The sequence below is a fragment of the Haplochromis burtoni genome, unplaced genomic scaffold (genome assembly GCF_018398535.1).
Source record: "Haplochromis burtoni strain Fernald_Lab_line unplaced genomic scaffold, NCSU_Asbu1 Contig_76, whole genome shotgun sequence".
NCBI classification, from domain to species: Eukaryota; Metazoa; Chordata; class Actinopteri; order Cichliformes; family Cichlidae; genus Haplochromis; species Haplochromis burtoni.
This window is the reverse complement of record NW_024582437.1, coordinates 80703-94992: the sequence shown is the minus strand read 5'-3', so window position 1 is coordinate 94992 and position 14290 is coordinate 80703. Positions and strand designations below refer to the sequence as shown.

The 14290-nt window shown below is 40.9% G+C and overlaps 1 protein-coding gene across 1 annotated transcript in view; it reads left to right on the top strand.

The window, feature by feature from the left end:
• Positions 1-11391, top strand: part of eif3ea (eukaryotic translation initiation factor 3, subunit E, a) — a 29378-nt gene extending 17987 nt beyond the window's left edge. Inside the window, exons 10-13 of the mRNA XM_005924324.3 lie at positions 3188-3297; positions 9439-9541; positions 10009-10143; positions 11231-11391. Coding sequence (XP_005924386.1) covers positions 3188-3297; positions 9439-9541; positions 10009-10143; positions 11231-11266 — 384 coding nt within the window. The 3' untranslated portion in view covers positions 11267-11391. The remainder of the gene's footprint in view (positions 1-3187; positions 3298-9438; positions 9542-10008; positions 10144-11230) is intronic.
• The last annotated feature ends 2899 nt before the right edge of the window (positions 11392-14290 follow it).

Below are 14290 nucleotides of genomic sequence, written 5' to 3'. Positions count from 1 at the left end.
TTTTTTTCATTTCAGGCGATAACGATATCTATCACGATATAAGCCAAATAACTATATTTGTAAGATTTAAATGTGCCGTTGCTCACAAGTAAAATGTGAAATAATCAGCAGCTTGTTTTTATTTAAATATTTATTTCCCATAATAAGTTCAACAGGGTAGATGTACTTAAGGAACATGAGACTTTTTCAGATAAATAAAGGCAAATATTGCAAACTACACAAAAGGCAGCCGCTAAAGCGTTTAAGTTTCAAAATAGAACAAACGAAACAGACTAAACTGTCAATTCCATTTAGAAACAAAATATGAATTCTAAAAATAAATCTTAGTTTGTTTTACAGAAGAACAGACAAAACTGACTAACTTTTGTCAATATCAAATAAACTGAGAACTAAAAGGAAATTCTCAATCTCTCCTTGTTGTATAGCTTAGCTTTTCAAACAGTTACTTTAGTCTGACAAAAGCCGAATGACGAATTAGCGCTTCCAGAGACTGAGGCTACGGTACATATCGTGATATGAAAAAATCTCATATCGCCCAGCTCTAGCCACAGGTTTTTGTTTGAAAGCGTTATTAGACTGGGTGAGTAAGAAATAATGGCTCTTCTGACTCATTTTTCACTTTAAGGTCAATTTAATTTAATTTTGGGCACTGTGGTCCATAATTGAGTTATTTGGCTTAATTTGTATCTTCTGATCTCAAATATTGCCAGCAGTGTTCTTTTTCTTAAGGTTAATTCAAGATTTTGCGCAATCTTTACATTTGAATTCTGTCAGGTTTGTGTGTGACAGACAAAATAATAGGTACATTGAAACTAGACAGTTGCCACAGTTTATCAAAGATTGTTGCATTAGTGACCTTTGTATATAAGATACATGGATACTCTAAAGGATATTCTGGACACATTCTGTGGTAAGTAATCAAATTTAAAGACGGAGCAGGTGTCCTGATTGTTTTGCTATGTACATATTGTGTGTTTATTTAGTAGAACTTAATCTCTTAGTTCATTCTCTGCATACACACTGCAATTTGGCTTTCCCAGATGACGTGCTAATTTGGAGGTGCAGAGGATTGAAAGACTAAACTTAGGGCTATTTGGCCCCCGTTTCATCTTTTGCCTCTTGCAGATAAATGAAAAACATGTGGCCTGATCAAATGGCTCTTTCTTAGGAGAAAATGTTTATAACTCATGTCAGTGGTATACTTAAGGTTCTGTTTCATTTAGATTTATTCTCTTTTCTCTAATATGGAGTCATCTGCCTCACCATATCGCTACTTTACATAGAGAAATTTAAAACGAAATTAATTAGCCAAATTTGTTTTTATGTGATTATGTACTTAAAAAAAAGAACACATCCAACGTGGGGAAAATTTTTTTTTTTCTGTAAGGTCTTCACAGACTAAAATATGACACCGCCGTCCTTGTTAAACACTTGCACGCTCTTTTTAGGAGCTCTCTGGGTAGGTCCTGATCTCACCTCGTGGGGTTTTGTTTACATACTCGACTGTGCTTGAAACAGATGCTCACTCCCAATTTCCTCTCAGAGCCCACGTTATTCCAGGTGCTTTTAACACTAGCTTACCTGTCAGTCTTATCAGAGCATGTCCAGTTGGCACAAAAGGCTTCTATTAACCTTGTCCAATTCACAACGAGTTGGGTGGTTCCAAAGTGTTTAACAGCACCTCTAATGCATTACTGTGATGCTATGCAAACATGTGTTTGTTCCCAAAATGGTCTTGTTTGAAGTCGGTGAGACATTTGTGCGGGGAAAGAAAAGTCACACGCAAGAGAATAGTTTCATTGGTTAAAGGATCTCACAGACCATGGAGTGATTGAAGTAAACCACTACACACTGCAATTGGTTTTTGTCTTGATGAACATTTGTAGTGCCTCACATTTGATCCGCTGAGAACAGTGGCACCCATTTATTTGCTGATTGCCGCAATAGCACGGCATGCGTATTGTTTTCAGCTCTCCCAACTTCAGTTCACTGCACAGCCGGTACAAAAGTATGAGCCAAGTGCTTTCAAATAGGGAGTTTAGCTTGGTTAGGCTGTACAAGTTGTTATTTGTTTCTTTCCCACTCCACCCAAATCTGGAATCGCTGTCAGATGTTAGATGCTTGCATGGCAAAAGAATGAAAAGTATAGGGCTACCTATAGTCCGGCCCTCAGATTGCACATAAATGGGCTCTTCGGGCCCCTTCCAAAATTTGTTTAAGCTTTGTGGTCTGAATCCCAGATGACAATAATTAGGGCACTTAGCTGTTCAAAGTTTATCAGCCTTAGATAAGCATTGTCATATCTGAAAACGTGTGTTGCCTGATAGCGCCATGTAGTTGGGATTTATTCAAGCAGAACTTTGTGCAGATAGCAGCTTTCTAGGCTTAAGAAAACAAAGAGCTGGTAATCCTTACAGAACTTTTGAAGATAGAGGTCTGTGATGTGAAATAGCTCTCACTGGTGCATTGGAATGCAGTAAGCACTGGGAAATGGGAGCATTTCATACAGTAGTACCTCATACAGTAGGCCATATGCAGCAGTAAGAAAGAGTCAAAATGAGCCTGCATTTGTTATTGTAACCGGCCACAGGTGATTTTTTTTTTTTTTTTTTTCCCCCCCAGTACATATTGTTGAAAAAAAATCAGTGTCATTTGTGAATGGAATTTAGCTTGTGGTGTTGCAGATGCTGGATGACAGTAGCTGTGAAATTTGACAATCCTACAGAGAGGAGAGAGAGAGAGGGAGAGTTGACACTGAACCAACAGCCCAGATGACCGGTGATAAGTCGCTGACAGGGTGGTCATCTCTGTGGCTGCATCTGTTCTTACTGAATGGTGTAATGTGGTGGTTGTAGAATCTGAAGATTTGTGGTTGTTCTTGAAGTGTATTACTTAGAGAGGGAACTTTATTCTGAAACAAAAATGCAGACAGTGTAGTTCTTCCTACCCTATTTACTACGGCAAAAACCAAGTTGGACTTGGGCTTAAGTGAACTGAATTCTTTTCCCCCTTATTACATATGACATTAAATAAAAGAGGCAGACAAAGCACTCATGACTTTCCACTCTGTCTGGTCCAAACTCAGAGTTGTGTGTATTTTAGGCCAGTGTCCTAGATTGATAGAAATAAGCATTGCTTTCATACCTGTTGTACAGTGCTCTAACATGAACTTCTTTCCGTCTCTTAGGTTCTTGTGAATGACTTCTTCCTGGTTGCTTGCCTGGAGGACTTCATCGAGAACGCACGGCTCTTCATCTTTGAGACCTTCTGCAGAATTCACCAGTGCATTAGCATCAGGTTAGTAACACACATTGCTCAATAGTTGTCTGTTGTATTGGATGTGTATTCCCCAACTAGTTGGCAAGTAATTCCTCGAAGTTGCTGGCAGTTGCTACATGAAGTCTGTTGCAAAGAGGATGTGTAACCAGAAACCACTTCTGGCCGGTTTGAAAGCTGTGAATGTCTGTGTGCTGCTACGTAGAATGTTTGACAGGAAAACTGACTGACATCATTAATGATTAACAGGAAATACTGTTTAATATCGCTACACTTCAAGATGCAGGAAGTAAGAACAGCTGCTTTGCGATTAATGGAATTTTCCTGAAATGAGTGTTTATTGGCCTCTCCGTGCACAGCCATGCTAACCCCACACATCTTGGGGATAAGTATTATGCGGTTTAACTGCTTCCAGGTCTCTACAGGTTGCTGTGCTTACTAAACTTTTAAGACCACCTGTCAAGGCCAGTTCACTACAAGTTGTCTTCCAGTAAGAGGTCAGGGTTTGGATTGCTTTAGATGTTCCCAGCTGCTCCAGTACACATAAACATTTCAGCTCTCTTTGGCTGGGTAAATGGAGGTCAGGGGGTTCTGTAGGTCTTAATTTGACTGTTAGCTTGAAATTCAATTTAGTTACATTAAAATAAAATTGACCTTGGATCCATCCCCGAAACCAAGAAATTTAGTAAATGCTAATTATAGTGAGCATTAGCGGCGAGAAAGAAAAAAGATTATAGTAATTGTTTGTAATTAAGAAAAATTATAGGATTTGGCATGAATTTGAGAGAGTTATAAAGATAAAGAGAAATCCCGCTTGTCTTTGTAAGTGTTATCTCTGACGTTAGGAAGTGCATATGTTATTCTGTTGTTCATACTGTTCCAGACTAATTTACAGTACACATTTTCCACTGCTTTCACACAGCAGTATGCCGTCCCTCAGGCCTATTGTGACTGCTAAAGATTTGAAGGAAAGGCTGCATTTCCAAGTATGGTTCACAAACACGTGATGCTCAGTGGAAAGAGGGAATGAATTACTTCTTCTGACACGAAAATGATTGCATTGACTGCCACATAGAGCTGTGGAAGTCTGCAGTCAAGGTTGAACTATGGAACATGATCAGGCCCTGTCGAAATCTCCAATTGCAGATTGTCTGGAATTGATTAGGAGTCCTGGTTCTTTTTGGCAGACTTAGTGCAATTGGATCCATTTACTTGTTAAGGACCACAAAAGGTTAGTGGTAACATTGAAAGAGGAAGTTGAACAGTGATTTTTCTACTTTTCACCTTTTTGTGTGTCCTCAACTCTCTTGTTTGTTGAGGTTTCTGAAGCAGGAACACAAACCAAGGGTCGTTTTAGGGATTTCCGTGTTTATTTTTGGTGGTGTTGTGACGATGGACAGAACATGTCTGTTTTTGACAGACAACTAAATTCCAAGTCATTAGTCCTCTACCCAGAAGCCCTCTGCACCCAAGCGTGGACTCAAATGAATTTGATGGCTGTTTTTAATGAGGACATTTTTATAGCTGCTGGCCATGATGGTTTCACAGATATTTAGCTTGCCTTTTGCCCACAGCTTGAGATACAAAAGTAGACCAGAAGTTGGCTTATTTTAGTTATTTTATGCAAGAAATGCTTGTGTAAAGTGTACTGTAGGCACTGAAAATGTGATTTAGCCCACACTTGCAACCCCCCCCCCCACACACACACACACACTCACACACACACACGTCTTTTTGTCTAGACTTTTCAGTGTCTCAAGAGTGCGTGTGTGTGTGTGTGTGCGTGTTTCCTTTAGCTTTGCTTTCCTTGTTTGATTTACAGGCTTTATTTCCTTAGTCCTTCCATAAATGTTTCAGACCCTGCTGTGACCTCAAATGCACACTTGTCCTTTGACATTATGAGTAAATGCTTGAGACGTGGTCATTTGGGGAAGTTTTGTCCCCCCACCCACTCATGACTGGATTGTGTTGTACACAACAGTTCACTGGTATTTGGAAGGGGTGTCGTGTGTATTTGGAAGTAACACTGAAGAGCTTTCCACCTCACAAGTGAGTCATTAAAAAGACCACACAATCATTTCGGTTTCTCCGAAAAATCAATTTTACCCCAAGCCGAAAACGAGGTTGCTCCAAATGGCTTGGACTCTCCTAAACACTATCATATGTTAGTGTTTAACAATGCATTCATTTTAGGCCAGCCATGTTAAGAAAGGGTCTACTTTGGAGAAGAACCCCCCCAATCCTCCTCTCTCCCTTAACTGAATTAGACCCCAATGCCTGACCTCTCTGTTCAAGTGTGAGCTTGGTATTGAGACTCACAGGAGTCCCCTAGCCTGAAGTCGAAAGCTCAGGAGCCAGAGCGAGTAAGGGGTCGAAATGAAAGTGATCCTTCTCCCCAAAGGAACAGGATCATGGTTGTGTAAAATAAAACCAGGCGTGGAAGCTGCCTGTTCAGCTTTAAGGCCAAAAGATGTCAATAGTGTGGGTTGTTAACTCTGACCTGCGCACTGCATGCTCCCACATCTGTCCTTTTCTGTCTTTTTCCCCCTTCCCCTCTGATCTTCCTTCTCTCTGAGATATAAGTAAGGCTAGCTGTTGAAGAACACTGTCACTAGAACATAAGATAAAGTTACCCTGCTCTGATATACAAATGTGCTTCCTGGGAGCAAAACATTGCCAGACTTTATTTTATAAATTAGATTAGAGGGCTTTGACTCGTACAGGCCAAGGCCTTGGGCCTTTTGGGGCACTTTGTGTTCCTGTGTTATACTGCAAAGACAACAGCGAGAAGGGTTAAGGATTAGCTCAAGTCCCCAGCGAGGAAACCAGATCATGTTTGTTTTGATCACCATATCTGACCTGGACCTGACTGACATGCGTCCCGACTTTCCTGAATTGTCAAACAAAACACCCACATTATTCCTGCGCAGCAATCACCTTCACTGGGGTGAAATTAGAACCAGTTTCAAATTTACTTTTGAATTTGCGTTAGATTAATTGTTAAATAAATAGTTGAAGAATTGTTACTAATATCAGTCAGCTTGATAGAGTGCGATGTATAGTACCCTTCAAAGGTTTTAGGTGCTTTTGATGCCTACAGTTGTACCCCTTATATTTCAGTCTGCCTGCCTGATGTTACTGAATAAGTCATCCTGTACCACGTTAATGATCCCACATACAGAGTTATTAAGGACTGTCTTCAAGATCCTGCAACACATTGCCTCACAGAGCATGAAATCGAAATCCTGAATTTCCGATTTGACAGTGTGAGCTGCAGCTACTCATCAGCGCATCATTTACTTTAAATTAACACTTGCTGATGTGAAATGGTGTCAGTGCGATCACCGACATGTGTTAACCATCAAACCTAAACTTGGGTCTTTAGACAGCCTACACACAAACTTGTGACGTTCCAGACAATGATCCATCAGAGCAATGTTGTTGTCATGGATCATTTTCCACAGGTTTGATGAGCTGAAGTGTAATCAGCTGTCCAGCAGAGCTAATGTTACAAGGTTTGTTGTTATGAGTGACAGCTTCATCAGTCTCCTCATATCCTTTCCCCTCCTCTGGGCTGCTGGGATACTCGTGAACTCCTCGCAACTGCCTTTTTTTCTGTCCTGTTATCCACCTTCTCAATCACTTCACTTGTGGTGTAAGTGTTGAGAGATGTGCACTGTCACTTGGAGACCAAACCCTATTTTTCTCATTATGCTGAGGTAATGCCTTTTATTTGTTGTTTATGCTTTTAATGCCTCATCCAGACACTGACATCATTTCACTTCCCTTCTTTATGTGGTTTTGCCACCATTTGACCAACATTCATGGGTTAGAAAGTGGTAGTCTTTTTTTTTAAAGTTTTTAAGCCTTGAGGTAAGACAGGCATATCACAAATCCAAAATAAGATTACTTCCCACTAAAAGAATGTCTTAAATAAGCCTCTGAGAGACAGTTGAAATCTGTACTAGTGGTTGAATTTGTTTGCTGAGGCATGGCGTGAGAAGTGGTGTGGTCTGGGCAGATTCTTACTTATATTGAAGGGGTCTCGCGAAATGGGGTTAATTGACCAGGAAGCGATCATTAACAAAGTCAGTTGTTTTATACAGGCCTTTTTAACCTGTGCTATTGCTTTTTTTTGTTTTGTTTTTTTGCAGGAATACCGATTTCACGCATTTGTGCCAGCAGGATTTGTGCTTCTCAAGGGAGGGGCTGGTTTCATGGTTTTGAGATGAGAGTTGCTGTAGTCATTCTGAGTAGTGCTCAAAGCGGCCGGGAATATTTATTGGGGCCCTGATATGAAATGTGGTAGGCGTGGAGGGTGGTGAGGGTCAGACAAGAGGAAAGAGGCAGGAAATGTAGGGGGAAGGGGGTATCGAGGGGGTCTAGTTATTTTGAAAGCCACAAGGGAAGCCAGCTGCAATGGGGAAAGCTTTGGATCAAAGAATGCCAGCCACCCTCATAACTCCCTCCTTATACTGTGACACATCTACATCCAGCTCTATCAAAGAGCAGCCCGGTCTCCTACCTGGCTTTTACTTCAGGGGACATTTGCTGTTTGGAGTTGTCTGATGAGCTTTAGCAGCCAGGTGGACAAAGAGTGTTTCCTGGACAAAAAAAAGAGAGTTAAATAATTACAGAGGTTCACAACATGGGGTAGTACCCACTCTTCAAATTGAGTTGTTCATACAAGTCTGTAAATCAAGCTCCCATTAGCAGGGGACCATTAGAAGTGTTTGGGTGTGTTATATATTTTTTTGCCTGAAGTGCAATGTGTTGGCCATTTATAAACTTTGTCAAATGGAAATAATAACCAGTCATTTGGGACCTAATGTGCAACATCGGTCATAACATAGAGTAGCATTAAATAAGATTTACTGGGTGCTAGAACATATTTCATGCATGAATCAGCACACACAGCAGCTACATTTAATTGAAGTCAGGGTTTCCAGAAGCTAAATGTTACCTGAGAATTAACAGTAAAATTCAGTTGGGGTATTTTATTTATTTTATTTGAAAATGGCAGTTTTCAAAAATTAAGTATAGCTCCATGATTTAGTAGATTAGACTCACCACCTAGTGTAAGTAACTTGAAGTAACACTTTTCTGTATGAAATTGTCTGTGTCTCTGGCATAGTAGTCTTGGCCTGCTCTTCTATACAGCATTGCTTCATTTCATTGAGTTTTGTGGGGAATCATTTATGCACATCTCTCTTAAAGTCCTCTCATTTCAATCAGGTTGAGATCTGGACTTTGACTCGGCGATTGCAGCGCCTTGATTCTTTTCTTTTTCAGCCATTCTGTTGTAGATTTGCTGCAGTGCAGGAAATCGTTCTGTTGCTGCATGGCCCCATACAGACCAAGCTTTAGCTGTTGGACAGATGGCCTCACATTTGACTCTACAATACTTTTGTACTGTTGATGTTCAACTCCATGAGTCCCATGACTCCGAAAATCAGCCCAAATCATCACTGCTCCACAACTGTGCTTGACAGTTGGCATGAGGTCTTGGTGCTGATATGCTGTGTTTGGTTTTTGCTAAAGGTGCCACTGTGCAAGCTGTGTGGACGAACATCTCCACTTTGATCTCGTCTGTTCAAAGCATGTTGTTCCAGAAGTCTCGTGTGTTCTTCTTCTGTTTTTATAGAGGTGCTCACACTTGCTGAATCAAGTGTATTTGATCGGAAGCACCTGGCACCCTCTTAATTCCTATGGAAGCAGTAAATGTGTACTTACTGCTATATAAGTCTGCTTGGAATTCTGTGAAAATGTTCTTTTTCACGTGACTTTATATTAAAATCCCTCTTAAAGTGTGAGATTTTATCAGCTGTTTTTTAGACTTTGCTAGACTGTTGGTGGCTCAGTATAGTGCTTCAAGCTACAACAATTGAGACTCATGCACAAGTCGTGACAGTTCGATCTACATACATTGGTATTGAATGTGCTATTCCACACACGTACACTAATGTACAAGAACAGCTGATTTTTGCCGATATCCTGTCATTGGCTAAAAGTATTGGTCAAATTAAAATTCTAACTTGATTGCTGACCAAAGACACATCCTCTGGGAACTCTTTAATGTCTCTAGAACATTTAATATCAATGTTACTTTGAATTATTTCAACCGAACCAGGTTAGAGCTCACTGTCTCCTTTTCCTCAACAGCATGCTGGCAGACAAACTGAACATGACTCCCGAGGAAGCCGAGAGATGGATCGTCAACCTCATCCGCAACGCCAGGCTGGATGCCAAGATAGACTCCAAACTGGTGAGACCCTCTGTCTTCTTCCTCAATCAGTCAGCTCTGTGCTTAAGTAATGAATCAAATCCTTTAAAACAAATCTCAGCAAATTGGGGGCTGTTTCAGAACCACTTCTGTGTAACCTCAGGAGGGAAAAGGAGCCCAACGCTATCCTCATTTTTTAAATTTTATTATTTTTTTAAAATGGAAGGGTAGCTATAAGGACATTGTAACCGCAGTATCTGAGCCTTGTTACATATCCTCTTATGAGGCTCTATGTTGATCCTACATGTTATGGCATACCCATCGCAACAGTTCTCTGTAATCAGTAAATCATAGCTTAGTCTACCAGAATGACATAGAATTATCTAGATGTGCCTACAGTAGAAACGAATCGGACCTATGTGATACTTCTGGTTGGTCATTGTAGAATAGCATGCCTGCGAGACTAAAAGTTATTGGCATTATTGTGAGGCTATTATCCATTCTTCTAGGGCCATGTGGTCATGGGGAACAACGCCATATCGCCTTACCAGCAGGTGATTGAGAAGACTAAGAGCCTCTCGTTCCGCAGCCAAATGCTGGCCATGAACATTGAGAAAAAGCAGGCCCAGAGCAGCAGAAACGAGGTGAGTAATGCACAAAGTGTACATTAAAAAAAAATTCACACAAATCTCCACTCCCTGCTCGTCGCTGTAGGGGAAGCAAAACTCACTTAACTGATCAGACTGAAGGTCAGCGTGCACTCAGGGTAGTTCAAAGCACCTCAAATGATCAGCTCAGAAGAACAAGGCTCAAGAATGTTGATGAACAACCGTCAACAAAAGCTCTCTTTACACGGAATAAAGCCAGTAAGAGCAAGTTTAACAGAGCTAATGCTTTCATCCCTCCATTGCTCTTCAAAGGCCTAATGACAAGGTAGATTCCAAACAACCATAAAACGAGGCCCGAGCTCAGTGACTCAGCTCAGCAGCGTAAATAAGGTGGACCCTCACTCTGGCTTTGGTGAACATTAGTCAAAGTCTGGAGTTTTCTGCACTTAGGACCTGTTACAGATGTCTGGCTCGGGGTCCAGTCATCCCATTTAAGTCTGTTTTTGATGTTGACCTTGCACGTTATGGCGCTATGTAGGCAGTTCAAACATTGCAACTACGCGCAATGCTAAAATGATGCTCCGAACTCCCTGAAAAGTTGACATCTGTCAGAGCGGATTGACGGGCAGCCCGACACGACCGAGACCAGGCAGTTACAGCATTCATGATAACCGTGCGCCTCTTGAGTATCTTTTTGATGTGCTCAATTAGCCTCCTCCCTATTGTTTGAATGTCTGCAGCGGGAGTGCAACCCTAAAGTTATCCCATTAAGGAGTTTTTGTAATTAGACCAAAAAAGAGAGGTTGCAAACAACTCACAGAGCACGATTGCATCCTGCTGTCCTTAAGGCTACAAATTACTTGCATATAGGGAACATTTACAGCCCTACCATGTGGGCCAGCTGCTTAGGGTCCCTGTCAGCTCTCACAGCCACCCAGCACTCACCAACAGAACACACACATTACACACACCCGACAAGGGGAAAACGTCATCATATAACTGCTTGCACATGTATGTTACTTTTTTTACATTTCCCACAGTCAACAAGAAAGATTTGTTTTGATCGCTCACAGTGATGTGCAAATGGTCTAAATGTGATGTTTTCTTCACGCTTCTCTTGCAGACACCGAGCTGGGCAGGTCAGGAAAGCGGATTTTGATGGATCACCCGTGCCCTGTGGTGTTGCATCTTTTTTCCCCCCACACTTGTCCCTCAAAGAGCAGATTACTGTTTTGCACTTGGTTCAAGTCATCACCAATTCAATAAAAGTGACCAACAAAACCATTTTCACCCATGATTGTCTTATTTCTGGACATTACATTCTGCACTTGAGGTTTGAGTGGTCAGAACTTTGTTTTTTTTCTCTCTCTTTTTCCTTGTTTTTTTTTTTTTTTGCTCCGGTAATACTTGATGAAGTTTTAATGTTCGCATTGAGTCACCGAGTGGGACAGTTAAGACTAGTGCGTGTGTAATGATGAATGGCTGTTTAGTCTGTTGGTTTTATGGTGTTTTTAGTGGTTCACTTCACTGTGGCAGGCAGCCTCCCTGAGTGGGATGTCAGCTGAAGGAAAGAGGGGGGGGCAATGGAGGTGATGTGCAGTTACCAGTGGTCATACTGTGTGCCAGTCATCCTGTCCATCTGAGGACATGAGGGAGCCATAAAGAACCATTAGCCAGACGGACACAATCTTTTTAATGTCCCACCCCACCCCCACTTTTCTCTGCTTTCGACCTTCTCATAACTCAAGTCCTTTGACTCTCCCTAACTCCCTCTTTATTGCTCACAAACAGGGTGTCGATCCTTCATGTGCCTTTAATTTTCTTCCTACATGCAACTGAACTGCTAAACAAGGAATTCTATGTTTAAAAAACAAACAAAACACCTGCACTTTCCAGAAAGTGCAGCGAGTGTTTGATCACCCGTATGTGTGCTTCACCCGTAAACGTGCTCCTTTTGAGTGACACTGTCCTGTCCAAGAAGCAGCAGGACAGACCGATAATAGGCGCTTTCCCTCTTTTTATTTTCTTTCATAATGCGTCACAGACCAGCTCGGTTGACAAACACAAGTGCACTGTGTACATTTAGAGGTGAAATATGAAAACCTGTTTTTTCTTTTTTTGTTCTTTTTTTTTTTAAAGTGGGTTTGTTCAAAGTACACAGCATGTCCCATTTTATTTATTCAGCGTGCTTTGTAAACATAGGTATCGGAGCAGGGTTTCACAATCGGTTCTATTTTTAACTGAGATCCCTTCTGGGCTTTGCTGGAAAAGGTGTGATATCAGAATTTAACTATGATTGAATTGTTTCTTTTGAAATGGTTCTCATCAAGACAAACACACAAAAAAAACCTAGCAGAATTTAAAAAATACTTCAAGTTTTAGACACAAACACATCTGCTAAAATGTAGATTTATCTTCTTTGGTTGGAAATGATTATCACAGTTACAAACAGAATAAATGAAAAGGTAAATAAATAAAAAAAAAGCTGCCTATTAAAGCCACATTTAAATTCACCAACATGTAAAGTGAAGACTACTGAACTATATGTATGTGTGTGTATGTATACAGACCCTTTCCAAAAAATTAGAATATCATGGAAAAGTTTATTTCCATAATTCCATTCAAAACGTTAAATTTTCATTGATTATAGATTCACGGCCTACAGCTTAAATGACTTCAAGTACTTAGTTGTTTATCTGTACATAATTTGGGCTTCCAGCTCATAAAACCCACAAAAACCGGAATTCAAAAGATTAGAATACCGTGAAGACATTAGCATTTACTTCTCAGTTTTTGCATTTAAAAAAAAAAAAATTAAAAAATGGGATCACATCAAGTCAATTAAAAATGGGGTACTTTCAAAACGATATGTCAATCTTCAATACTTGGTTGGGAATCCCTTTGCCTTAATCACTACCTCGATGCGGCGTGGCATTGCCTGGGAGTCGTGGAAGCCCAGATTTCCTTGATGCTTGCTGTCAGCTCTAAAGGTTTTTGGGTCTCGTGGACTTCATTTTCCTCCTGATAATATCCCATAGATTCTCAATGGGGTTTCGGTCCGGCTGGCCAGTGAAGGACTGTGATGGCATGGCCATCAAACCAGGTTTTGGAGCTTGTGGTGGTATGGGCAGGGGCCAGGTCCTGCTGGAAGATGAAATCTCCATCTCTGTACAGATCCTCAGCAGAAGGAATTGTGAAGTTTTCTAAAACATCCTGGTAGACTGCTGCAGTGACCTTGGATTTAAAAAAGAGTTTACCAACACCTGCACCGGACTTTGCACCCTAAATCATGACTGACTGTGGATATTTCACACTGGACCTCAAGCAGCTTGGGTTCTGTTCCTCACCCGTCTTCCTCCAAACCCTTGGACCTTGATTCCCAAATGAAAGGCACACTGTACTTTCATCGGAAAAGAGGACCTTGGACCACTGGCCAACAGTCCAGTCCTCCTCCTTGGCCCAGTTGAGTCGCTTCCGACGTTGGCTCGGGCTCAGAAGTGGTTTGACCCGAGGAACCCGACAGTTATAGCCCATATCCTGGATGCATCTGAATGTGGTGGATTTTGAAGCTGGATCTCTGCCATATTCTTAAATCTTCTGTTTGATAATCTGCCGAAGGCCACTGTCATCTCTTCTGCTGGTGCATCTTCTGCCACATTTTGCTTTTCCACTAGACTTTCCATTGATATGCTCAGACACAGCACTCTGTGAACAGCCAGCCTCCTTAGCTATGAACTTTTGTAGCTTACCCATCCTATGGAGGGTATCAGTGATGCTCTTCTGGCCAGTTGGCAAGTCTGCAGTCTTCACTATATTGAACCTAACTGAGACAATTGAAATAAACTGAAGCAATTTAATGACACCTGGGAAAACCTGTGCAGGTGCTTTTAGTTTAGTAGATGAGTTTGTGTGTGACACTGTTAAAACATTCATGCCCTGTAAAATTTGGAATGATATCTTCATGGTATTCTAATTTTTTGAATTCCTGTTTTTGTGGGTTTTATGAGCTGGAAGCCCAAATTATGTACCAATAAAAAAACTACGTACTTGAAATCATTTAAGCTGTAGGCCATGAATCTATAATCTATGAAAATTTAACGTTTTGAATGGAATTATGGAAATAAACTTTTCCATGATATTCTAATTTTTTGGAAAGGGTCTGCATGTCTGTATATATAAATAG